General features: G+C 39.3%; 1 protein-coding gene across 1 annotated transcript; it reads right to left on the reverse strand.

Moving 5' to 3' along the window:
- Positions 1-67: 67 nt before the first annotated feature.
- LOC110052544 (sodium channel protein 1 brain-like) lies at positions 68-22,163 on the reverse strand. Its single transcript, XM_089291953.1, has 23 exons — positions 21,730-22,163; positions 18,553-18,707; positions 17,451-17,531; positions 15,922-16,050; positions 15,287-15,378; positions 14,007-14,192; positions 13,755-13,812; positions 12,991-13,135; positions 12,399-12,536; positions 11,540-11,971; positions 10,444-10,632; positions 9,582-9,929; positions 8,853-9,114; positions 8,140-8,378; positions 7,296-7,469; positions 6,575-6,685; positions 6,228-6,497; positions 5,721-5,774; positions 5,252-5,389; positions 4,686-4,799; positions 4,028-4,166; positions 3,201-3,332; positions 68-1,941 (listed from the first exon to the last, which is right to left on the reverse strand). Exons 1-23 carry the CDS (start codon positions 21,964-21,966, stop codon positions 605-607), a joined length of 5,160 nt encoding a protein of 1,719 aa, XP_089148079.1. The 5' UTR covers positions 21,967-22,163; the 3' UTR covers positions 68-604.
- Positions 22,164-26,862: the final 4,699 nt, after the last annotated feature.

The raw sequence follows: 26,862 nt of genomic DNA on the forward strand, positions 1-26,862 counted from the left end.
CGTACAGTATCACGTCATAATGCTCACCCCTTCAGGTACTGAATACCATGGAGGCAGGACAGGAAAGTTATTTTACCAGAAACTTGAACAACACTTTTATTTCACCATTAAACAGTAGATACATATAAAAGTGTAAATGAAGAAAGAGGGTATTGTATGTAAGCAGTGTTTTGTACTCAAGGTTGTGATCAAAGCTTGTCTTACAGTTTGATTGTAAAACCTTCACATACAGGCTATTTCCGAGTTGGTCTTAACCTTGCTCTCAGAACGAGACTTGGTGGAATACTAAAATTGATTGTACAAAAATTCATTTCATACAAGACTTCGCCACGAATACGTTTTGAAACGAAGGTGTATAAACTCGTTAATGGCTAAAACTACAATCTAATTTTGAAGCGAATTGCTTGCCGCTATACTCATGAAATAGTCTACATATTTCTAATCAATAGTACAAATTTTTGTACAACTAACTAGACATTGTAACTTTTTCTAATTGTTTCTTTGTCACTGCATGTCATTAACACAAAGACCAGTCCCACTTAACTCTTCAGGCATGTATTGTTACAGCCGTTAACAATGGCCCTGCTCAGGCTCGATGTCATTATCATACGCTATCGCCTTCTGAGTCAAACGGGTCGTACGACCAGCATCCAGGTGATGTACTACTACGCACGCTATCAACAGATGTCTGGGATCTACTTCCGGTTCCGGGCGTGAGGTCGAGGCCGAACATGAAGTCGCTGACCTCCTGATCGCTGGAGATCGAAGACAGAGGACTACACGAGCACTTAGGCACGCTGTCATTGGAGAATCCATTTGACATTGGAAACGTTACCACGCCACGCGTGCTGCGCTTGTCCAGAAAACGCCTAAGGGCGCTTTGAACCATCAAAGCGGCTGAAAATGGATCACGGTATTTTGCACGTGGCACTGAGGTGTTCCTTGATGGAGAATCTCCGGTATTATTATTATTGCTGTTGTTCTCGGCCGTTGTGATAGGAGATGCCATGGCGTCGCTGAAGGGTATGTCGCAAGCGTCGACACTGGCAATTTCATTGGAACCCGATCGGGATTTACTAATGCGTGATCTCTTCCTGACTCCGCGTCTTCTAAAATGAGTTTCCAACTTGGACGCTATTTGCTCAAAGGCAAGCGGCGATTCGCCTTTCTTCTCCAAAAGCCGCTTGACCAGACAGCGAAGAAGGTCGAAGCACTGCACCCGGTAACCCATCCGTACATTGATTCCCATTCGTACGAGCTCCTGCTCGTTAGGCTTGCGAATTTTAAAAGGCTCGTCAAGCAGATCGACAAAGTCTGAAACTTGATCCACCAGAAGATACTGCTTTCCATCTGTTACAAACGAGGCCCATTTTTCATAATAACCATCGAGGTCCTCTTTAGTGATGACGAGCCCTCCTTCTTGCGCTCGGTTCACGTTCTCAAGGATAATGGCAATATACATATTCACTATGATAAGGAAAACTATGAAGATGTAGGACACAAGGTAAATCACTGCCCCCACGGGGAATCCGCAGTTACCGTTCGGGAATCCCCCAAAGTTTGGATCGCAATCAGGTTCGCGAAGCATTAAGGATTCTAGAATATCATTCCAACCCGCACCTGTAGACAAGCGAAATAACAGCATCATGGAGCGGCCGAAAGTCTCGAAGTTTACCGTGTCGTCCAAGTTCTTCTGTTTCTTAACATGACCAAAGGTGGACATTCCAATGATGGCGTATATGAAGATTATTAAGAACAGGAGTGTCCCAACGTTCAAGAGAGCTGGTAAAGAGATGATTAGCGCCACCAGCAGCTGGCGAATTCCCTTTGCAAACTGCAGGATCCTGAGTAACCTGGCGACTCTTGCGACGCGAAAGACTCGAAGAAGACCTGGATTGATGATACTATTGTCACCAGTCGTGAGCTCGTCCATCGCCAAACCTGTAGACAACATAATGATATGAATAGGGCCATTCCTTAAAAAAATATATTTATTTATTTATTTATTTAATACAATTTAATGGCAGATTTACAAAACAAAAACCAAACAAAAATAAGCCATAAGGAGGAGGTCTGTAGAAGTCTCACTTTCCTGTGTCACATAATTATATCAAGGTGATAGTTTCCAGCACTTTTGATGGGTCGTTATAACCACTATTTATCTCAGCTCTTGATGCTACAATCATGATATCAAAACACTAGGAGCACGATGAAATTTTTTATGTTATCAAATTTTAATAAGCATGATAAGACGCAACTTTTGGCAGTTTTAAAAAATTATGTACATAGGGTTCAGAGCCACCTTAAATTTTCAAAAATTTTAAAAACTTTGCCAAAAGTTGCGTCTTATCATGTTCATTAAAATTTGATTATTTTTAAAAGCATTTTACCGTGTCGTTTTTGAATCATAAGCCTCTATAAGAAAGGGTTTTTAAGAAGGTCATACTGTTGCTATGGTAACCTACTGTGTCACGAAAATGATAACAACGTGTTTACTGATGGTTGGGCAGTTTTTTGATACCATGATTGTAGCATCAAGTGATAAAGAGTGGTTATAATGACCCATCAAAACCTGACTGCTGGAAAATGCACTTTAAGGGAAGTCGGTAACCTAAATTCATCGCTGTCACGAATTTGGAAAACCGACTTGTCATCAGTTCTTAGTCAGAGCAAAAGGAATTGGAGTTAAGTTATTTGGAGGAGAGTGGCAGAGTTACCTATGGCGACGCGAGCTAACCACTATTTCTGTTCTAAAGTTTTTCGACTTCGAAAATTGCCTTGAGGAAGAAAACGTTCGCAAAACTGGAAGCATACTTTCCTTTCTTACCAGACTTAAACACTGCTGGAAAGCACGATAAGACTTGATCAGGTCTCTTAATTGATCCGGTTTTTGGCGCAAGAACAATCATTAAGTTGTGCACACCCAACCTTGTTCCCATATCTTTTCCCTTAGAAATTGGGAGGGGAGAACGGGAGAGCCGAGGCTGATGAATACGGTTAGAAAGGTAACGAGTCCCTGGTAAAAATGTCTGTCCGTTATCCGCATTTATCGTTGACACTCTGGCGACTGCGCAGCTTGATGTTTGCCCTAGGTGAATATAACTATTGAAGAAAGGGCAACTGCTTAAAATTCAAATCGGACTCACTTTTCTCGACTTGGTTTCATTCTTTACATGTGCACAGTCAGTTCTTACACTCACCGATAATTGAAGTGATCACAATGACGAAATCAAACACATTCCACGCCTTTGAGAAGTAATGCTGTCGTAAGGCGGCAAGCTTAACTCCAGCTTCCATGATGAAGACTGCGGTGAAAATCCAGTTGAAGACTTGTGTTTCCTGGACAGCATGTCACAGGTCTTGTTAAGGAAATTTGTCAGCTTTAAATTTAAACCTGGTATCAGCTGCAGAAATTCATAACTGTGACAGTTCATATCTTATAAATTGGGAGAGTTTCACTTGGGTTATCATTTCCTCGATTCTCGCGATTTCATAGGGGCTAGTGTTAGCGTTAGGACCCCTAGTATTAACAAAAAAGGAAATTCGGAGTTCCCTGACTCGACCCATCCACCCCGCAACTAACCGGATTGGTTCCCGGTAGTCCTGAGTTCAACTCCTTGACTACACTGAAGGGATGCTGTAAAATCAAGGCATACCGTATAGTAATCAAAATTACCTATCAAAATTGCGCAATTCAAATCATGAAATAAAGCTGTTAACCTAATCTTCAGCAAAATCCTCTATCCTCTCAAAATTACACTGCAAAGAAAAACAGTGGTTTACTCTGGACTCTGACAAATCTGCAGAGTTTAAGTTGTTTAAACCGCAACTATCCCATTCGGTCACATTACTCTCGGTCGTGAAAAAAATGGGAAAGCTTTTCTTTTTACAAAAAAAAAAAAAAAAAAACCTTTGCCCAGAAATACTAGATATAATTTAGAAAATTCAGTCAGTAGTCAGAACCATTTGTTGAGGTTACGTGCACCTCAAATATATTTGTTTTAAGTTTTAAGCTGGCAAAGGATATGAAGTGCATTCGTCATCATCTGTGATTGGCCATAATGCTGCCACATCATTACTACCATGTTCAAGACAATGATCCCAAGGATGGCCATCTCGAATATGTCATTCGTCACCATCTCGTACAGAACATTCAAAACCTTATTCTGTAGGAGGAGAAGGGCATAATTAATATTTTCATAACATTCTTTTCTTTGTAGCCTAAAATAAAAGTACAAAATGTCAGTCGATTGTTTACTTGTCTCACAGCACTAACCGGGTTTGACGGAGAGGTTCAACTCTCGCCCGAAGATGACGCGAGTTGAGGGACGATATGTCATATATTAACTTTGTAGAGATATCAGAAAAATGTCAATGCCTTAATTCTAGCAGTATGCGGGACATTTGTCACTTTCGAGCCAGGCTATATCACCTAGCAACCAAGAGTCGCAGAGTGCAGCTCAGTGGCACAGCATCTGGCAGGTGTGCGGAAGGTCGCGGCTTTTACTCCAGTCGGAAGAGCGCGGGATTTTCTCCTAACAGCTTGTGTAACTGACTTTATCGATATCCCGCTCAGCTCATTTAGATTTGGTCCTTGATACTTGCGTTTGGAGGGAAAGCAGGGCTAAGAAATTTCCAGAGTCACTATAAGAGTTATTAACACGATCTACAAACAGTGAACGAACCTTTGGCCTGATGGAATGGTCTGGAGGTTTCTTCTTGGCAGACTCTTTTAGGATATCAACCCATTTCCTTTGGGCGTCTGTCAGCAACATCCCCATGCAGCTAAGCTCGTCGTACTAAGAAAACATACTCACTGAAGTTCCGGAAAGAATATTTTTAGGTAACTCTTTATAACACCACTTTTATAACTTCAATGCACTCACAGAGTAATTTTCGACAAAGTTAGAACGTTTTCTTTTTTTATCCTCGTTTCCATATATTTGGGGTTTTGACTTTTCGAAGCCATGCTCAAGATTAAGCTTAAGTGCCTTCCCGAAGAACGCAGTAGAATGATCTCACTAAAGAGAGCAGAATCCCAACAAACATGAGCTCGGAAGAAAGTCTGACATTTAGAAACTTGACGATGTACTGAACTGACCAGTAGGTGATGACAGCGAAGAATTTTTGGAACCAGTTCTCTCAACATGTGTACTCAAGTATTATGTAACCTATTAACAACTTTCTTCAAGTTCATTGATGAGTTTTTATCGAACTGGAAAGTAACGATATCAACTAAAAAAGAACTTACCCTTCTCTTTAAACTGTTGAAGTTGTCGATAATGACTCCAACGAACAAATTGAGCACAAAGAACGCGCCAATGATGATGAAGACGACAAAGAAAATGTAAGCGCCGAGGTAACTTTCATCAGCTGGCTGCTCATCCACCTGAAATAACGAAATAACGCGAAATAAATAACGAATAAAGTGTAAATTAAGTTTATTCCATGCTCTGTGTGGTACCAATAATAGAGAAATTCTCTTGTTGTTAATCTACAGCTGTAGGCATGATCAATGATGAAAATATGCTAAGAAATAGAACTTGGTCCACGGTAAAGAGGCTATTTTAGAAATAGCTTGAGGTAAATCAGCTGACTATCCCCGCGATCTCCATGAGAGATGTTGCTAAGCAACAGACCTGCAAGAGCTGTCAAGAGAATATCGGACTTAAGGCGTAAAATTTGTCCGTTGAAAAAAATTATTTGAAGTCAACAATAACCTCCTTAGAATCCACTGCATCGTCCATAAGCTCCATCCAGCCCTCGAACGTAGCCTGCAATTAAACAAAAATTGGTAGCAGTTCAGTAAATGAGCCAGTCGATCTTAGGACCATGACTAGGACAAAATAAAAGTTGAGAAAATACTATCTTCCCCAGTAACGGCCCCTCAGGCGCCTGCCAGACGAGTATCTTCCCTTTTCTAACGCGGCGAATGAGAATGAGTAGCTTTAAAACTTTTGACTCATCTTGATGTGCAATTTGTCTCTTCTCCGAGAAATTTACATTTGTTCAACATCTCATCTTTATGTACCGGGTATCTTTCATGTCTCTGGCTTGCGCATTTATTTATTTATGTGGACATCCGGGCTTGAAAGATTAACGACCACGGCAAGTAAGATCCGTTTTGGTTCCCAGGTGTCAAGGCTTCCCGGTGACCATCAACTTGGGAAAATAGGTAGGAGCTTGATGTAGACCGGGAAACCATTGTATTAATAAAAAGTGCTTACCACTTGAAACAAGGCGAGAAAGCCGTTGATGACGTTATCAAAGTTGACATTTGAGTTTACCCATCGATATTTGTCAGGGTGCTCCAGGCATGCGTTCTTGTTTGGTACGATGTCTGCCGGAACACGTTCGCCGTCCAAGTCCTGACACTTGTAGAATTTTCCCGCGAAAAGCTGCACTCCCAGGATACTGAATATCAACCAAAACAGGAGAGATACTAGGAGCACGTTGCCTATTCCAGGTATAGCGGAAAAAAGCGCGTTCACGACAACCTGGTAAAAAAGTTGAACAATTAGCGAACGACGTCCCGGCGCAGCGAAACCAAACCATACGTGCTACAGAACTTTACCTTCATCCCCTCTAGTCGAGAAACTGCTCTTAGGGGCCTCAAAGCTCTTACTGTCCGCAGAGAGCGTAAGGACGCCAAGGTTTGATCTTCAAACACACAAACCAGAGAAATCTAAGAAATGAGAACACAGAACCCATACAACAGATCAGAACATGAAAGCAAGAGAGGTTAAATCGATTCAGATCATCAAAATTTAACTGTACGAGTTGCATGATGCTACTTGCTTTGAAAAATTGCCTCAAGATCATTTAGACGGTTACTTATAAATATATTTCCGTATCCCAGTCGTAAAATCTGAACTAATTTTCCCAACCACACAAACTTCAAAACCCAGTGATAAAAGCAACCATAGGAAAATCGCATGTTGTTTTGACTCTACATAGTTGTTGTTGTTGTTGTTGTTGTTGTTGTTTTTCAGGCTGTCTTAAAGGGTCACCTTTGCCCTTGTAAATCCTCGGTGTGAAGAGGCACAGCAAGAGAGAGTCCCCGGTCAAGGCTCCAGCCCCGATCCCACGATCCAAAGTTCAAAGGAATTTAAACCAGAGAGAGGAATATCCAGTGGCTAATCCTGAACGAGCAAGCTGGGAATTGTTTGGGAGTCTTCCGCTATTATGGGCGGCCATTCATATCATGTGCAGAATTTACTTATGTCGTTCGCCCGCGATAACGCTGGGGTCAACACTGATGATGACTGTTCAAACTAAGCCAAGAGGACACTTACCGCAACTATTAATGAATCAAGGCAATTCCAAAAAGACGAAAAATAACCGACCACGCCCAATCCTATTATTTTTAGAACAAATTCGAGAGCAAATATAAACGCAAAAAAGTAATTTAAGTCTTCCAGAGCTTTTTCCAGCTTCGGCTTGCTTGGGAGATGCACGTCTTCAAACACCTTGAAAAAGGAAAAACAAAATAAAATCATATCACGAAATTGCAGCACTTTCCACGTGCAGAATCATTTTGTTGACTCGCATCCTGTCATGTAACTTTTAGTGTACGACAAAGGGAAAACATGCGTTGATCGAGACTAGGTTTGGGTAGCCAGGGTTTGTAGCCAGATTGGCTTGCATATTGTTAACTAGTTCTTTGCCTTACCACTTGAAAGTCAAAGCAAAGTAAGTCCTTTGCGAGATTTGAGGTCACAAGTGACAGTTAACTTTGTTTCCGTAACACAAAGTTTCCTAGGAGTATACTTTACTTCAGCCTAAATGCGACGATAATCCATCGCCGGGTTATTTCAGGCAGGAGAGAAGCAGAGTATGATTAAATTGTGTGGCTGAAGAACACAACACAATGTCTCCGGCCAAAGCACGAGTATAAAGGCAAGGATAGATAGCATTCAAACTTAGGGGATTGGCGCCTCACATTTGTAGCTACCTGGATGCAGTTTTTGCTAGTCTGTTGCATTATGCTCCAGTTTTCTGTTGCATTATGCTCCAGTTTTCTCTGGGAACTGACAGAACACAACGCAATGTTACCGACTAGGGATCGAACGGACACGAAACCACAGTGCCATACCAAAAATGAGATTTTAGAAAAAAACAAAAAAAAGGAAATCTTACCAGAACTAAACTGCTTATGAGCACCGTGAAGAGAATGAACCATTCAAAGTATCTATGCTCCACAAGCATCCGGGTGCGCCAGCGAAACATCAGCCAGCTGTTGCAGCTGATATTTTTGCACACTGCACAACTAGTGAGAGGTGAAACACAGCACTCTGGGAAACAGTCCTTTACTTCTGCGTTTTGCACTGGTGCTTTGCCTTGCAAGTTTGGGCTTGATACACGGGACACGGTGTTAGCTGAATAACAAAATATACGCCTCATGAACGATAAAGAATTGTAGTAAATAGATCTTAATTCTTTTTTATTCTCTCGATAATCGTTGGAAGGATGTGTTATATACGATATAAAGTTCCAGAACGTTCAAAACGGGAGTGATTAGTACGGATATATTTTGTAAAAGTTTACTTTAAATGCGAATCATAAGCTAATTATTTAAACGAGAATTCCACAAATTCTGGGAGCAATATCAAATGGTATGGAAACTCCTGTAGTTTTTTTCTTTCCTGAACATCAATTCGGGTATACCTCGCGAGTTAGTACACTTTCCCGAAGATCTGGAAGATCTGCTGTACCATTCGCTATTAGAAATTTCCAGAAAATGCAGCCCGGATTTTTTTGTGAGTTAAATGGAAAGTACCCATAGCACGTTTTGCAACTACGACCCCAATACCATCAATAAAAAAGATTTGTCCAATTCAGCATACGCTTACCAACGTTTGAGTATTCCTTTCCCATATTCTGCTTTCTCGTGGTTGTTTGTATTTCTTGAGAGGAATTACAGCTGCCATCAGCTAAGGGATATTCATGGACAGGGTACACTGATGTGGTTTTTGTCTGCGTTAACTTGCTTAGAGCTCGTTTGAAAAAACTTTCTTCACCCTCGCTGTCTTTGTCGTTTTCATCCTCGTTTTCCTCTTCGTCGTCACCGTTATCAAAAGCGTTCAACAGAAGAGCAAGGAATAGATTAAGTACCTGTGCACAAAAGACAGGTTATGTATTTTTTTTTTAACATGACTGCGTGTCAGCCAAATAAGATAAGCCAATATCGCAATCGGTTTTCGTTGATTTGGCTAAAGTTTCGCAATAGAACAATCTCTCGCAACCGTTTTTGGTAGTTGAAAACTGTTCTAGATTGTAGTCTACAACACCACTTTTAACTTCTAGCTGAAAAGGATACGTTTTTCGTGTTGCATTCTGTAGATTTCTTTGATTGATTTGGTTATGGAATTGGTTAACTTTGATCTACCTTTACAATGTTTCTTAAGTGAAACGTGTTATTGGGAAAATAAATTGCAACCGTTTGAGTTGAAACGGAAAGCTGAACAACCAAACTGAATTTTTCTGTTTTTTTTTTAACCAAACTAAAAAAAATTGTTTTTACTAATAGAACATGACCAGCACCAAACTATAGCCTTTGATATTTAATGCATACAACTCACAATAAAATTGCCTATGACGACAGCTGGAATGAAGAAAGGAATCGCAGCAGCAGGACTGGTGGCCCTCATGCAATCCCAAAGAGGCTCGATCCACTCTCCACACAGCACTCTGAACACCATCATGAACGCGTGCCAAAAGTCATTAAAGTTCCAGCGAGGTACACCGTCCTCCCCAAACTTGTCAGGAGTGTAATGTTTGCCAAACATTTTCATACCCATCAACGCAAAGATGTAAATCACAAGACCCAGGATGAGGGTGATGTCCCCGATTGGTCCAACGCTGTTGGAGATTGTTGCTAACAGTCTACGCATCGTCTCCCACGACTGAGCCAGTTTAAGAATTCTGAACTGTAAGGTAATTAGGAAGAAGTAAACAAAACACAAATGATAAATACATCTCATGTAAAAACTGGTGATGAATCCTAACGTTTGAAGTAGTAAGCCGTACAATTTCTTTTGATAATTGTTTCCATAATTCTCGTGAACCAGAAGCTTAATGGCTGATTGTGTACTGTGATAGGGAACACGAAATGAATCTTGTAACTGTAAAGCAGGTAAAAAATATTAGAAAGAGATCCTCGAAGTGCTGCAATTGCAGAGAAATACCGAAGGAATCAGGCTTAAAGAGATTTAAACCCATTCTGCTGGTGTAAACGCTCTAACATTTGCACCAGCCAATGAATGACTAACGGAACGACTGACCGACCGACTGACTGACCAACTGAGCGACTGACTGACTGCCGGAATAACTCACTGACTGACAAGCGACAGACCGAACGACCAACCGATTGACTGACTGCCGGACTAACTTTAGTTAGTTCTAACTTGTGGTGTCATTTTCTCAAACACTGTAAGCTCTTACCAAACGAAATGTCCTGAAAACACTAGTCCCGGAGGATTCTCGAAAGTCCGCGAGTTCAAGCCCCGTGTCCACTAAGCTGATAACGACAATGATACCATCAAAAATGTTCCATCTGCCTTGGATGTAATACATTGGGCCGAGGGCAACAAGTTTCAGTATCATCTCCACGGTAAATATGACGGTAAACATCTGTCAACGAAGAAATTCAAAGTAAATGTGTATGCGCCAGATATTACGGGATGTTGTTCAATCTGTGAGGTAAGAAGAAAATTTACGACGCTCCTTGCCCGATAGAACAGAATGAGCTATATTCCTTCCGCAGCGAGGACAAAGTAACGGTATGAGCTATGGTGCCTCTTATAACAAGTGCTTTTCTCTTTACCAACAAATTATAGGCAAAAGGTAATTCATGAAACACGATGGTTCTTTGAGAAAACATTAAAAATGTGGAAAACACGAACTTTGGTGAGCGTTATTTAATCAACAAATAGATTCCATGTTCCCGTGCCTCTGTTCAGACTGTGGTAACAACAACAGAAGTGGAACACGAGCGCTAGCCGGTGGACGAGGGTGTCACTCATGATGTTCTTATCACATTTTGATATCTTCTGTGATCTGTTACTGAACAGACACACGGCAACATGGAATCTACTTGTAAATCTACTTATAGAGAAACAACAAAAAAAGGAAATGATGTCATCTATGCGTCTGTCTTCCAATAGACCACAGATACGAACCAGTGAAAGTGAGAGAATTCAACATATTATATAATTTCTTTCTAGTGTTTCCTAACTGTTCTTCAGAGATCGTCACTTTCGTTGATTGATGGTGAGTTTGAGATGGGGGACCTAATTCTTTAGGGCTGAAGATAGTACTTCGCACTGAAGGGTAGGATCGATACTTTCAGATATGGGACTACTACTACGCTGTATAAGGAGAGAAGTCGACATTTTAAGTTGGCTCGATCGAGGAAAGATATTGTGGTAAAGGATAAATACTACGGGGTGGAAGTCTCATACTAAGAAATGAAGGATTGCTATTTTCAGGGCCCCATCACTATCAACATTCTATGGCAAAGCAATTCGTAATCAAGTACCAGATTAAGAACATCAAGGACTTTCTTAAATTGCGTGTCGATTTGATGGTGATGCAGAGCAAGAACCACCGTATTTGCGAGAATGAACCCCATAATAGTAAACTCCACAGCGGGGTGGCCCATGACATCACACATCATCCTTTGTAAACGTCTCGTCCACGTCATTTCTGTTCGAAACGTCTCATTCTTTAGTTTCTCATCGCGGATTTCTTTGAATGAATTTTTGCTCGCGATGAAGCGATACAGGGACGGAGGCTCTGATTCTTTTGGAACTCTGTAGGTGATTTCTTCGATCTTTTTCTGAGTCCTTATAGAATGAATCGTTTTGATGAGAACTTGCAGTCTTGTGGTCAGTGGATGGAGATGTTCCAGTGTTTCCGAGTCTGCAGGATATGACATGGCAGTTCTGTTTTCACGTTTCAGTCTCTCGTTCTTAGAAGGAAGAAGAAAGTAATGAAGGAAGACATTAACTGTTACCATGAATAATGATGGCATCTGCATTTCACTAAATCTCCGATACGTTCAACTACAATTGCAATCATTGCTTTTGATGTCATTCTACTTGTTTTTTGTTTGTTTGTTTGCTTGTTTTTTCTTGTTTAATTTTGTTTATTTGTTTGTCTGTTCGTTTGAATATTGCCATGGCCTACGGACCACATTTTCAGAAAAAAAAACAATAAACGAAATGCATGAACAAAAAACGAAGAGACTTGATTTTTTTTCCAATTTGGAAACAATCTAGTCTAGCCATAAAGCTGTTGGCGGCAACACGTACAGATTACACAGGCAATCAGTGCTATTTAACAATAAATTATTGCGAGGTAAAAAAACATAGTAGAGCGACTGTTATATTAATTACCACTTTGTGGACAGATTTGATTTCCAGTTCGTAAGATAAAGCTACCACAGCCAGCACAAGATTAAGAAGATAAAACGAGCAGAAAAAGATAGCTCCAAGGAAGTAAAACACGCACCAGACACCACTGGAGGCAAGAATCTGAAAAGTAGAGTGAGATAGGAGTCTTATAAGAACAACTGGGTTGAAATGTGTATTTAGGCAGCACTTTGCTGGGTATTAGACTCCATCTATGAAACTGCTGTTGTATGCCACAGAACACAATTGTTCTGGAAAACAGAATTATAAGGAACATATAACGGAGATAAAGAAAACACGAAGACATCTCGAAACGACCTCAAAATATCGATGTTTTCATTTATTTGCGATATGTTTATTGAACTACGTGATAGATATTTTACTTTCCTTCGATATTTTAACTCTGTGTCTCTTTCCTGGACAACAGTCTGGACTTCACCTAGCATTACACTTTTTCACGCCTTGACATGATTATGCTAAATGTTTGCAACCCGCTCAGTTATCTTTTCCCGATAATGATTTCAACACTAAATGAACTATGAGCTCAAACTCAAACAACCGTGTCAATCATGTCTACCTTGTTATAGATATTTTCCCAGAAGTCCATGGTAAGAAGCTGAAATGACATCACAAGAGACCATCCCATGTGATCAAAATTCGTGTAACCGAAATCAGGATTGGGGCCAGCATCTGGCAAACACGTGTAGTTTACTGGACACGTCCTGAGAAGAATCGCATATGTAGCTGAGATGCTGCCATAAGTTAAAGAATACTTGAAATGGGGTTAAAGACGGTTACTGAACCTTGGTACAGTCGCGAAGCTGCTCCCAAAGCCGGCCGGTTTGTAAAATTGATCAATGGAAGGTGGCCTACACTACAGCCTCCCTCCCCGGGTCAATGACCAATACGGGGAAGCTCCGCCCGAAAGGGGTAACGTTTTCAGGCCTCAGGTATATAAAAGGGTAGAGATTTCACAAAAGAGTAAGGGGTTGGACCTCGGGGAGAAGCCTTCCCGTAAAGAACTTTGTAGGGTACCCCCGAGAACTACATCAAGTCTATTCACCCTTATTTCTTGTGATTGATAGTCAAACTTGAGATGGTGCGCTTCGAAGACTAGTCGCTAATGATTGCACAAGTAGATAATGCAAAGAAAAGTGGTCACAAACCACATGGTATTGAAATGGGTTCTTTGTTTGCATTAACGATTTTTCTCATTCATCAGGGAATTGTAATATTCTGACGTAAGAGATTTACGGACACCTTTACTCGTATAAAGTTGTCGCAGGTCATTTTTAGCTGAGCGTGCCAGCAGAAGGACAATTGACGAATGAGATGTCTTACCTTGCGGATGTGCCGTTCCCACAAATAACAGGATTCCCCTCTTCATAAAACCACATACCTGGATAAGATTCAATGATATTGGAAGATGATTAGTTAGGTACCTTCAATCGACAAAATTATAAAATGGTCTTATTAGTGAGAATTATTAGGCCTTCGGAGATTTTCAAGTTCGTTAGTCAGATGAAACAAGCAGTCATAAAATGTAGACGCTGTCCCTGGAGTATCCCTTACAGAGTTAAATTAGGGACATACTTGCGTTATTTGCCCTGTCTGAGATGCTGAAGGAATCGTCGTTGTACACACATTTGTATCTGAGATGGCCCAGGAATAACTGTAGCCCAATAAGCGCCATTACAGCAAGGAAGAACACGAACAGAATGAGAACATCACTCAGCATCTTCATTGAACGGAGTAGCGTGTTCACCATCGCCTTCAAACCTAAACAAGAAAATAAATTACCCAGTTAGGGCGCCTTTCAAATGAGTGTGGTAAGACCAGACCCCACGTTATCACTTTGGCCAATCAAAAAAGACACAGCGATCCAGTAAACCATTGAAAACTCAAAGTTGATAAATGAAGCTGGCGCGGTACTTTAAACGTGTGCGAGCAAATTCCAATAGACCTTTTCGGCGATACGGTAGCCATTTTGAATTCTATTGTTTCAAGTAGCTATTATGGGATGCTCAGGGGGGCAGATTAGTATACATTTGCTCCCTAAGGATCCCATAATAGCTATTTGAAACAATAGAATTTAAAATGACCACCGTATATCGCCGAAAAGGTCCACTGGTTTTGATTTATCCTTATTGCTTGAGAAAGTGGCATAAGTTTTTTAAACCGACCAATTACTAAGCGTAGTCTTGTAGAACAAAAGCAAATGCGAATACCTTTGTTAACTAGTTAGTCAGTCATTCAGTCAGTCAATTTGTCAGTCTGTTCGTCGGTGAGTTGGTTAGTTCCTTTGGTACACACCGTGTGACGTCATACTTTCTGCCGATAATGCATGTTACCTCTCACAGTGCAATTCAGAGACATGAGATGTTGGCAAGATCGTAACAAAAACAACAACCATTTTATTTTGCATAATACAGAGAATATTATACAGCAAAAGAAAACATTAAACTTAAATAAGCAAAACAAACTACTCAAAATAGTAGAAACTAAACGAGCTGAGTGGTTACAAAAATTATTACGCTTTAAATCGGTTGTAGGTAAAATAAAGAAAAAAAGAGGTAGAAAGAGAAAAATATATATGTAGATATAAATATAAAAAGAAATATAAGTAGTAACAGTACCAGTTATAGACAGAGCATTGTCAGTTAAGAGCGATAATAACTTAAAGAAAAAATACTAAGCTGGCATTAAGCATAAGAACTTAGAAATTGCTTAGTCAAGGTTTGTTTAAATAAACGCAGAGATAAACTTTTCAGCTCTTCATCCAAATTGTTCCAGATAGAAGGACCACAGAAATGTAGGTTGAATTTACCATAATTAGTTCTAACCTGATCAAGATTATTTGAGCAGTGGCGTACCTTTTAGAACAGATATTGTTCGTAAAGCTCTCAAAACGCGAACAGTTCTTATTCCAGAGAAGTTCGCGATATTTGGCGAAAGTGTCACGTACCTAGAAATAAATCAAATAATATTTATTTTCTTTTTTGGGTTCTTTAGACTGTTTATTTGATTTTAATGCGGAATTAAGCAAATCAAGACGTTATCTCAAATACATCTTTACTCTCCAAGTAAAGAGAGTACCTGTTGTCACTATCGTTTTGCTTATGATTTATGTACCATTTCCCCGTCCTTCTCCACACCCCCGCTGGGATACTCATTTTTACTCCTGCAGGGGTGGAGAGAAGTACTGTGAGAGCCAATTGTCTTTACCAAGAGCAGCAAGACAAAGACTAGGGTTCGAACCCAGCCGCCACACCACTGTACCTCTAGATTTAGGAAACATGTGTGATTACCAGAAATAAACAAAATAAAACCACATTGATATCAAGCAAAAAAAAAATGTTTCCTGAATGTTGTTAAAAGGATTTTGTTAAATGCTCAATGAATATAGTGAAGTCTTCTGAGATTTAGTCGCAAAAGCAAAAACCTTTAGCCTTTGCAAACTAAAACAATAATGATTGTAGTGAGCAGTTAAGTGACTTGAGCAATTTACCCTAGTATAACCACTGTAATATCCAAGCAGTTCCAGGGATTCCTGAGGTACGCATACGAATGAAGAACGAAGCCACGGGCAATGATCTTGAGAAGCATCTCAGACGTGTAAATAAACGCGAAAATGTATCTGAAATACAACAATTCACACCGTTAATTTTCTTAACAGCTTGCTTTCAAGGCATTAACGTCACCAGATCCAGTCCCCATGGAGGAAGGAGGACGCGAGAAAACCTCTCAAATGCCTAATATTGTTTTACTCACATTTCGTTTTACCTATAGAAGTTAGAAACTCGCCCGATCTGGAAACTTACTCGGTTATAGGGCGCTTTCCATTCGACCAAAAATTTCGAAATTTTCGAAACTGGGACAAATGGTACGGAAATTTCCTGGGATAACTTCCAGAAAATCCGGAAATTGTTGAATTTCCGAAAAGCGAACCATTCAACCGAAAGTTCCGGAAATTCCGGGATGAAAATCAAATGGAACAGAAATTTCCAGGAAGAAATGTTTGCAAATTTGGGTATAGCTCACGAGGTTGTCCTCTTTTTCGGAAATTATGCAAATTCACAGTTTTCCTATTCAGCGCTAGTTCTTTTGGCCGCGATAACAGCGAGTTGAACATATTGCGACGCGCATTCGGAGATGGAAATACTTTAGAATCCTTCCACTTTTATCTCGATAAATACTAGCTACAGTTGATTTCGTGAAGAAAGCGTTTTCTAAAAATAATGTCCCCGTGGTGTACTTGTTTGTTTTGCGTAGGTTGGCTAGGAAGTGTACAAAGATTTATAACGCGTGCAAAACAATTGTTCGACTCATTAAACCCTTTGTTACGCTGCGTTTTCGCTACCGTTGTGGTTTGTTAAGGTCTCTGCTGTTGTGGTCTATAAAATGTCACGACGTCGACTTATCAGTGTTCTGTTTGCTTCTATATTTGCGATTTAAACCTCGAAGTCATTGAAAAATTCCAAGCGAACAAAACTGTGCGGCTTGTCATTTTCCACACTGGCAAAGTCTGTACCATTCGCCCATGGAAATCTCCGGAAATTCACATCGGAATTTTTGGTCGAATGGAAAGCGCCCATAGTTTACACCTTATTCCAAAATGGCAGCCGGTTTATTATTCTTTTGTTTACATGGTAATTAGTCCTCTTTGCCTCGTCATCATGTACAAAATACAAAAGAATTTTGAACTGAAAATGAGGCAGAGAGGGCTAATTAACATGCAAACAAAAGAATAATATATTGGCCGTCATATTGGAATAAGATGTGTTCAATCTGATTACTAGTATACTCAAAAAGGCAAACGAGCATTTACTCGTTTTAGATCATCAAACACACAGTGTTCTTGGTGTCCATTTGCAAATTTGCACTTCATTCACTTGGAGAGTTAGTCCATTTTGTATAAGATTCACTGGAAATCCCCTTGAAGATCTGATTTGTTTAACTAGTCATGATCTCTGACTACTAACTGTCGCTTACTGCAACTCTGTTTGTTTACAAACGATGTTTGCTACCAGTACTCACTCGGCTTCCTCTGGTGGATGGTTCAAGGCTAGACAAATGCAATTTACTAGGATGATAAAAATAACAAAAAACTCGAAATATCTAGTGAGAGAATGTTAAAGAAGACTTGCTGTAGTTTTAATCCTCAACAGTGTTACCACTACTTCTCATTCAATTCAAAATAGAGCGTTTTCACACACGTGGCCAGCACATATGCAAATTTATTGGAACCAAAGAACGTGCTTACATAAGAAAAGAGTTCAACTCCCACAGGATTGGTTTGGTACACCAACATGGCGGCCGTTTCATTGTTTTGGAACACCAAAATGACTCCCGCGAGAGCCGATGTGAAAACGCTCTATTGATCTATCTTCTAACGGAAAAGAAAGTAAAGGTTTAATGGTAAAGTAAATATCTCTACAAAGAGTTATTTCAAATAGCGATGACGCATTCATCTGAACTGACAAGAAAGTAGCCTTATTATATGGCAAGCTCCGCGAGCGGGCAAGATGAAACAAATCCTGCGCCGTGATTGGCTACCCGAGCAGGCAAGATGAAGCTATCTTGCCTGCTCGGGACTACCCGCCGTGTCCCGCAAGAAAATTTCCCCGAAATCCATATAATAAATCCTTTATTGACCAAGCTTGTTCGGTCAAGATGGCTGGATATTGGCCTCGTTCTTTTTTTGCGAGTTTATGGACCTCGACTCCGACTCGGTCCATAAACTCGCAAGAAAAAAACTTGGCCAATATCCAGCCATCTTGACCTCACACTTGGTCAATAACCCATACATCTGGCCTTTTACATGGGGAGCCAAAAATCTTTTTTAACCATCCCTAAAAAAGTTAAGAAATATTAAAAAAAAAAAAAGATTAGAGTCACTGATCTCGCTCTTTAGATTTACGGCATTTGAAGCTGAAATTAAGGATGTTTAATTTAGCACATTATTTTGTTTCGATCGTACCCTCAGATTATGTCAAGAAAATAGTAATGAATTGTTAATTAGTGATTGGCTATTCATTTGATATTAATATTCTCAACGATTACAGAGATGGTATTGAGCCATCAAAGTCTCACGGCTTGAGGATATTTAGCAATTAGCAGAAGTGAATACTGAGGATACTGGTGTGTGATGATCCTGATAGCGAACAGTCTGAGCGGGTGAAGCGGCTCGAGCAGGAATAACGATCGGGACATGTTGAATCTGTAGGCCTGGTCGTGTGATAACTTGGACCTGCGGCTGAGGACCAGAAATGTCTCCTTAGAGGGCTTGGCTGGCTTCTGCAGGGAGAAACAACCACAACGTTGTTTTGAATTTTGAGAACGTCAGTTATCTTTCCCGGCTTTTCAATTCCTTTAAATTATATCTCTGCAACACTTTTTAAGCTAATGAGGCCCTAAATAGGCATGCAGGATTTCTAGAGAAGGAGATAATTTTCAACCAAATATCAGTAAAAAAAATGATGTAAAATGCAATTCACTTACGCACAAAAATGAAGTGTATCCAAGAAGAATTGAAATTTAGAATGTTGGTTTTTGTGAAGGGATAAATAACGAAGAACCCGGAGAAATACCCTCGAAACAAGGATCAAAGCAACAACTAAATCGACCTACTTATGGCGCAGGGTCCAGAATTTGAACCCGCGCCACTTTTGTCGAAGCATGCCTTCTTTACGATGATTTTGAAAAACCGTTTTCCAGTTTGTATAACTTGTTAACTTTTTGCCTTCTCTTGAAACTGAAAACAGCTTTAAAAGATAAGTACAAACATGAATAAAGTTCAGATCATTTTGAAAGGAACTCTTTTCAGATCTCTTGTAGTACACCACTGCACTATTTTTATTTTATAAGAATCCTTTGTAATAATATCCCGTGTGAAATAAACTATATACACTAAAATTACATTATGTTTGTGAATGCACTTTTATTTTACCATTAGATATTCTTTGGTAAATTCTTTCCCTTTCCTAACAAAACTAGCTAGCAAAACGATTAATCACAAACGATAAAAAAACAATTTACGCATAAGGTAAAGCGATGAATCACGTGCGTAATGTAGCATGATACAGACACGATATAGACACTTGAGAGTTCAATTTCTGGTCATGCTCCTTTTATATTAAACTGAGGCCCCAGTCGCACTGCGCGAGAGAAACTGGAAAACGACGTTTTCACTCTGAAAACGCACCAAATATTTTATTTTTTGAAAACGCAACAATTTTTGTTTTAATTCGTGTTTGAGGAAAACTCGGCGGGGAAATCACATGATTATCGTGACGTCATCGTTTTCGAAAAGCTCAGTTTTTAAAATGTTTCCCATCCACACTAAAACGCAAGGTCTCTGGTTTGAATAGTGTTTTCGAAAAGGTCGGTTTTGCTGGCAGATTAGTGCGGACAGTAGGCTTAACTGTATAAATAAAGCTGCGTTTTCAAATTTCTCCGACGGAGTGGGAACAGCACGAGGCCCGAAATTCATGCATTTTACTCTGTAATCTAAGAATGTACACAGGAATAATTTCAGTCATAAGTTAGCAGAAAAACAAAAATATCAAGCCTAGAAAAAAGATGTATACGGAGAAGGTTCCAGAGTCAATTGTTACAGCTTACTCACGGCAGGAAGTACCCGTTGAACATGTTTCTTTCTTTAATTAAAACACCGACGGATGACAACATTCAGTCATTAAATAGCTTGCGGTAAAAGCTTTCTAATTAAGACATTTATTAATTGAAAGCATTTAATCTGCAGTGGTTAATAACGACGTTTCTTAAGTACTTGCTACATTAATTTCTTTGAGTTTATCCAGTAGGCGGTAGACAACAAATAGGATAGCTTGTGTGTGTCACTGCCTCATTTTATTTCATTTATCCGGTAAAAAAAGGGTTAATGTCGATCTATCGAATAAAATAATGAAATAGCCTTGAACTATTCCCGCTCAATAAATTAAGTAATCAGTATAGGTAATCGCATGAATGGGAATGCAATTACGTATTTACACCGCGAGTAATACTTGAAAATTCTCTCAAACATGCACGAGTCCAACAGTGCCAAACTGACATTAAAGTAATTAAGACGAACAACGAACCTCATTAATTAGGGATCTTGTTGGGATATATATATATAAACACGGGAAATTCATGAGCGGGACGGATAGGAAAAGAAATTTCTGGCACTCTGTAAGGGAGTGGGATATTCTCCAAGAAAGAGTTTTGAAGGGCCAATTTAGTTTTATTTATTCAAGATCGACTTTGAGCAAAGCATGGATTACATTTAGAAAACGTAGAAACAGTTCTTTAGAAACGGTCTTTTCACCTTTTTACTGCTTATTTCAAGCTTTTTAAGCTGCCTTCTGCGCACACGTACTCATTTTGATGCAACCAAAAGTAATGTAAGCTGATTTATCTGAATTAAAACCATTACTAACGGTGAAGAGTTTGCCTGACTTGCTCAGACTTGCAAAGACTCTGGCAATTTATGGCGAATGAAGAAATTTCCAGAGTCTCGAGTGACTTATTTACAAATAAATACTTTGAGTTCTTCCAGTTATCAAATAAATAAAAAAAACTTTGCCACACAAAACTGACAATTTTCGGTCATTACTGGCTAATTGACAAAAATGTGACGAAAATGCAGTTTTTGGTAGTAAAACAATGTTAAATAAAAAAAACTATACCGCGTAATTGCGTAACCCTTACATTTCATTCCGCAAGCAAACCATTTTCGATTTAATTGTTTGTTCCCAACATACTAGAACTCAAATTGTGCAAAGTTACGAAGCAACGTGTACGATGTTGATAGAGATGCTTTGAAAAGGTGTTTTAATATCAAATACAGGTAGCGTACAGTCTACTTGAACTGTAGTCTCTAATTCCTTCGTGGAAGTATTTACGGGAAAGACATATTCTCCTTTGTAGTGTTGTAACTGCGCGTTGAAGACAAGTTCCCTGAAGGCTGTTCCTCCGATGAGAAAAAAACAGTTGACAGTGAATGTAACTCGGTTTTGTTATGAAATGCTTCTAGAACAGTTTTAATTACTTGATAAAGATTGAAGGCTTTACAACCGTTAGCTAAACGCCGAAATAAAATACTAGGAATTCGTATCAGAACATTAGTGATTTTCAAAATGGAACCAAATCCGTTCAAAATTCGCTACGAGCTGCTTTATTTATGCAAGTGTTTAGGACATATCGGTTCCCCTCTCTTGATAAAAGCGATCATCACTGATGAGTAAATTTAACCACGCATTAGTGCAGATAGCAAGGGTTTATGAGACTAAGTTATATAAACATTGTGCCTACTTACTCCGTTCCCGGCTGTAGCGTCGAAATCGTGCAGAGGTTTGCCCAGCAGATAAGAGGGCGCTTGTCGAAGCTGTCCTTTTCTGTAAGTAGAATCTCCCAGAGCAGGAAGTCCTCGCGTCGTTTCTTGCAACATTTCTTGAGCGCCTTGGACGGTGATTACCACTCGCGAAATTTCTGCGGCTTTCACCAGCGATTTATCCACATTAATGCCATTTCCGACATGACTGTGATCAGCCATTTTTGAAAATACAGGCGAAAACCTGTCTTTTTCTCGCGACGAGATCGAGCACTGTAAAACCGTGAACAGCAGCCTTTTAACTTTGTCAAAAAACGCGAACCTCTTTGAGAAGACCAAGTCACGACATTCCCTTGGCAAGATTAAAAATTATCTCTTTAAGGGCTAGAATCATTGCCCGAAGCATCCTGAAATGAAACATCAAGAATTCTCTATTGTTAACCGAGCTTAGAATTTCCTGAGGTTTTAAGAGAATACAGCACTACGTTTTAATTTTTAATGGCTTGACGCTAGGAAAACCTATAACGAAGGATTGCGGTCACTGAAAGGAAATAAGAACTCAATAAACATTTTAGGATTTACTTTCTCTAATTCTGGCGATTTTCTTGTAGAAATAGCCCAAGATATAACAACCGTTACACGATGTCAGTAGTAAGTATGGATTGAAAATTCAGTGTCAAAATAAAGGATATGGACCTATAATAGAAGATATGAAATAAACCACCATCGTCAGTGTACCGACGTACGTGATTCAGAAACAATCGCTTAAGAATTATATTCGGAATATAATACCGCTACACAACATAGTTTAACAGCCAGATTTATCTCACGTTTAAAATATTAACTCGCTGACTGAACTTAGTCTGCTCTTGGGTACATTCATGTCTCAAAACTAGGAAAAGCCGGTTCTTTATGGTCCATTCACCGCTAACTGATCCGCTAGGCAAGGATGCATTTTAAAAATAATTATACAATAAGTAAGGATATGTAAACAAGATTGAAATTATATCGAAACTATTAGCAATTTAACGTGAATGAAATATATTCACCTTGTAGTTGTTTTCTAAACACTGGTAATTAATAGCAGCGTTTATATCTTGGTTACAAAAACAACCCAACCATAATTACTATAAATATAGAAACGTTTTTATTTATACAATAAGTAATGCATACTCTTCCTGTTGTTCTATACGAAAAGGAAAAAAAGAAAGTACGCTACGCCTACTGCTATAGCTATCTTCCGGGAAAAAAAGTTCAATTATTTAAGCGTCGCTTTCGGCTGTTGATGCAATGCCATTTCGCCCGTGAGGGCCAATTGTAAATGGAATCGGCAAACTCACAAGTTTGTTCAAAAAGAAAAATATACGTAAGGTTTAATTTGAACAAGATTTTTTAGGAAACGAAAGTTGTCGGACCATTGCTGAGAAAAGCTTGCTTTTTCATTTGACTTACATAGTGACTTTCCTACATTAGAAAAAAAAAAAGTTAATATATATGTTTTGTTTTTTCTGCCTCATCGATTCCTCCCAAAACAACGCCTTATTATATTGTTATGCCAAACTAAGTTTTAGGAAACGAAAGTCATGGGACTAATACTGAGAAAAGCTCGTTTTTCGCTTGACTTGTATAATGACTTTCCTACATAAGCAAAAAATATGTTTTTTTTTTCTCTAGTCCATTGAGTCTTCCCAAAACAACACCTTGCTTATTACATTGTTGTACCAAACTGACTTTAATTGAAAAACCATTCGTTAATGAAGTATTGTATTCCTTGTATAGTTATGTGCAATTTTGCAAGAAAAGAAGGTCCACCAAAAACCTCAGATAACGCGGGCTTAACTTAAAAGCCAAATGTTCAGTCACTCAAAGATTCCTTAGGTCAAATAATGTTACTAAATAACTTGTTTAGCTTACAGCCTATGAGCGTGGAGTAAACTGCTGTTTATGCTCCAGTTATCCCGCACGTTCCCGATTTATTAACGACAGCAACTAAGAAGATGAAACATAAATTATGTTTTCCAAAAGCGGTCGATATTTCTTTAAGGGAAGCACATCGAACAGTTCACGTTATTTAGTTACGATTTGATTTTATCGGAAACCAGTGGCGGCTTGAAATCATGAAAACTAGGTGATGATAATTTTTTATTGTTATTGTTATCGTATTGTTTACAAGAGAAATATGGTGGATGTCCTTGTTAGAGCATATTTTAGTTAAAATTTGTATCAACGTTCTCTCCGTGTTGCTATGTTTAGAAATAAGCTAAAGCTTTAAAACTTTCTTCGGCCGAGCGCCAAACAATTCAGTTGATTCTTCATTGTCAAAGCCAGTCAGAGAGCCATCACTTCTACATACGCTCATTTCCCAAGCCTATTTGCTTCTCGATTGCCTAGCCAAAAGAAAAACTGAAATGGTATCAATATGGTATATAAACAATTTTCTCCATTTGTCGCAAAAATATTATCTGTTCCAAAAAGCGAACAGCTTTCCGAGAGCGAAGCTGGAGGAAAACTGTGAGCCTTGAGGAACAGATAACGTCCAAGGACAAATATCCGAGCATATTTTTAAAGTCGAGTGGTGGCAGAAGCTATAATCGGGGACTTAATTATCCTTCGAATATTTTTCCAAACACATGGGACCTTTTGAAAAACGGAGAATATCACTCGGTGTTCCTCAGTTTTAGCTGGCGCATATTCAGTCACGTCACGCGTTTAGACCAATCTTTTGCGAGCAAAATATTTGATGGATTATTAAAAGATGCATGAACGGTACGTTAAGTTTTACGGTGACAAACGAAGAGCAAAATAGGTCTGCATCGCATGAATAGTGTGAGAGCCGATGAATCTTGAAATGTGGGGAAAATATCGCACAGCAGTTATTCTAGAGGGGGTCACGTGTTAAGCATGAAGTTATGTTGTGCTAAAATGGTCCACCGTCTTGGATTTCGGGTATCATTCCAGGCTGTGTTGGACGCGAGAGAAGTTTTATTAGAGCTTATATACCACACTGTTTGCAACAAAAGTGCAAAGGTCACAGCTCGTGTTGACGGTGGCCTGTCGCATACAATCGATAAAGTCTTGGCAGCCAAAAAAGGTATCTTTGGTACTCGAAATTATTCATTGTAACTTTAAATATTCTTTATGATAGGCTTTATATTAATGTAGCTAGACAATTGAAATTGTCGCGTCGAATCTACAAGTGGCTTCCTTCATGTTGATTACCAATTCTAATTGAATTTCACACGGCTGAAACATTAACAAACTATAAAATAATACAGTACATTCTTATAAGTGTAAAAGGATACATATTCACACTCGAATGAGTAGAACATTCCACCCCTTCTGCGATGGATTTTTTTTTCTCTAGTCCGCGTCTTCTAATAGGTGCCTGAAATGTTAAAGTTTGCAGCTGGAAGCGAGCCGTTGTACATTACGAGAACAAAAGAACTCAATTAGACAAACAACTCGCTTCAAATAGGTAAACAAATTCAGAAAAAAGTACGGGATGTGACAGAGGAAAAAAAAAACTAGCGTCCCAATTGCGATCTAACCCCCTTCTATACTCAACATGCATGCACTTAATATATACACTAAAAATAAATACAAGCAAATAGAAATGTGGTAAGTATGTAAATTATTGTATCAAACCTTATTAGTTTCTAGCCTGAAGGTCTCTAAATAAGGTCCTAGCTTTGATAAATAAATAAAGCGTGATATGAACACTCACTGAATTTACTTCCCAAAGGGAGGTATTGGTCTAGTTATCATAAAGGGAGAAGGCTAACAAATATGAACAATTAATATCATTTTACATTCCATATAGTTAAATTGAAAACCGCCGGGCTGCAATGTAGACATTTTAGCTTTTCTGGGGAACAATTTGTGCATCCGACGTCAGTTCCTTGGGTGAAAGGATTACAAAATGTTCTCAGGGGACTCTGTAATAACCTAGCCATTGTGTCTTTGCGGCCTAACGTTCTGAATCCTGAGGCTAAGAGAGCGGAAGTCTGTAGCCTACCACTGTCAGTCAAGGGATCAGGAATGCCGAGAGCTTTTGTTTGGGTATCATCTAAAAGGTAAGGTAAAAAGGTAAAATCTTTATTTAGAGACGGTATTTCCTTCAGGACTGAACAATATTAAATTAAATTAAACTAACTACCTAACTAATAAATCACTAATAACTACTGCTATAAGAGAAATGATAAAAAAACCCTGGTTTCCTGGGAGATAATAACGCACTAGTTTACAAAGGAAATAAAAATTAGTATCACCCAACTAGTAGACTAATGCAAATCCTGCATTTTAATTGGCTACGCTGCTAGAGAACTATTAGTAATAGTCCTCGAGTAGCGAAATTGGCGCAATCGAGCGTGACGCTTTCTTTCGTTTTATTCCCAAATAAATATTTCTTCGACTTGCATTTGCTAACTTTATTATTGCCTTTTCTATCCGACTATATTCTTCAGGCTGTGCGGCCAGGTTTGCTACAATCGCGTAGTTTTGCCACTGTTGCTTGTACGTTTTCCAATTCTCCGATGCGTTTTCTCGAAGATTGAGTTTTGTCGTCGATTTTACAGCCACATTTGCTGGCTGCAGATATCATTCCCGGGAGTGGTGTCGCTTGACTTGCACTCGTCGTAAAGTCACCGCCAGGCATTTCCATGTGATTTTGTCGCTATCAGGCGTTTCTATTCACATCCGAAGTTGGGTTTTAATTAACCGCTGCCACCATGTTTCAAGCGTGCTGTTCTCTAAACAGGACACACAGAATGGTCCAAGAGCACAAAAAACAGTAATACGAGAGGATTCAGAGCTAGAACTGACTGCATAACATAATTGACAGATAGTAAACAATGACTATTGTAACACCTCCCACACATACACCTTCCCTGAAACCATGACACTCACCGCAGTGTTCACGATGATTTGAACAGGAAGCTTCAAAGGTATTAAAAGCCTGTTTTAAAAACGATGTAGCATGGGATTGTTAAGATCACTTCTCTTTGAAACCTTCGAAGACCATATTAAATGAATTAAAACGAGTCGAGCGATCGTGGCGCAATGACGGGAGCAGAGATTCGGGAGGGGCTCCAAGAGACCATTCTCCAGGAAGTAAGCCTG

The sequence above is a fragment of the Orbicella faveolata genome, unplaced genomic scaffold (genome assembly GCF_042242905.1).
Source record: "Orbicella faveolata isolate gen_17 unplaced genomic scaffold, um_ofav_v1 contig_24, whole genome shotgun sequence".
Taxonomy (NCBI): Eukaryota; Metazoa; Cnidaria; class Anthozoa; order Scleractinia; family Merulinidae; genus Orbicella; species Orbicella faveolata.

Coding starts and splice junctions, on each gene's coding strand:
- LOC110052544 (XM_089291953.1), bottom strand. CDS start 21,966: ATGGCTGATCACAGTCATGTCGGAAATGGCATTAATGTGGATAAATCG. Junction 9,115..9,581: donor TCGTCATAGGCAATTTTATT/GTGAGTTGTATG, acceptor TTTTGTGCACAG/GTACTTAATCTATTCCTTGC. Junction 6,498..6,574: donor CTCGACTAGAGGGGATGAAG/GTAAAGTTCTGT, acceptor CTTTTTTACCAG/GTTGTCGTGAACGCGCTTTT.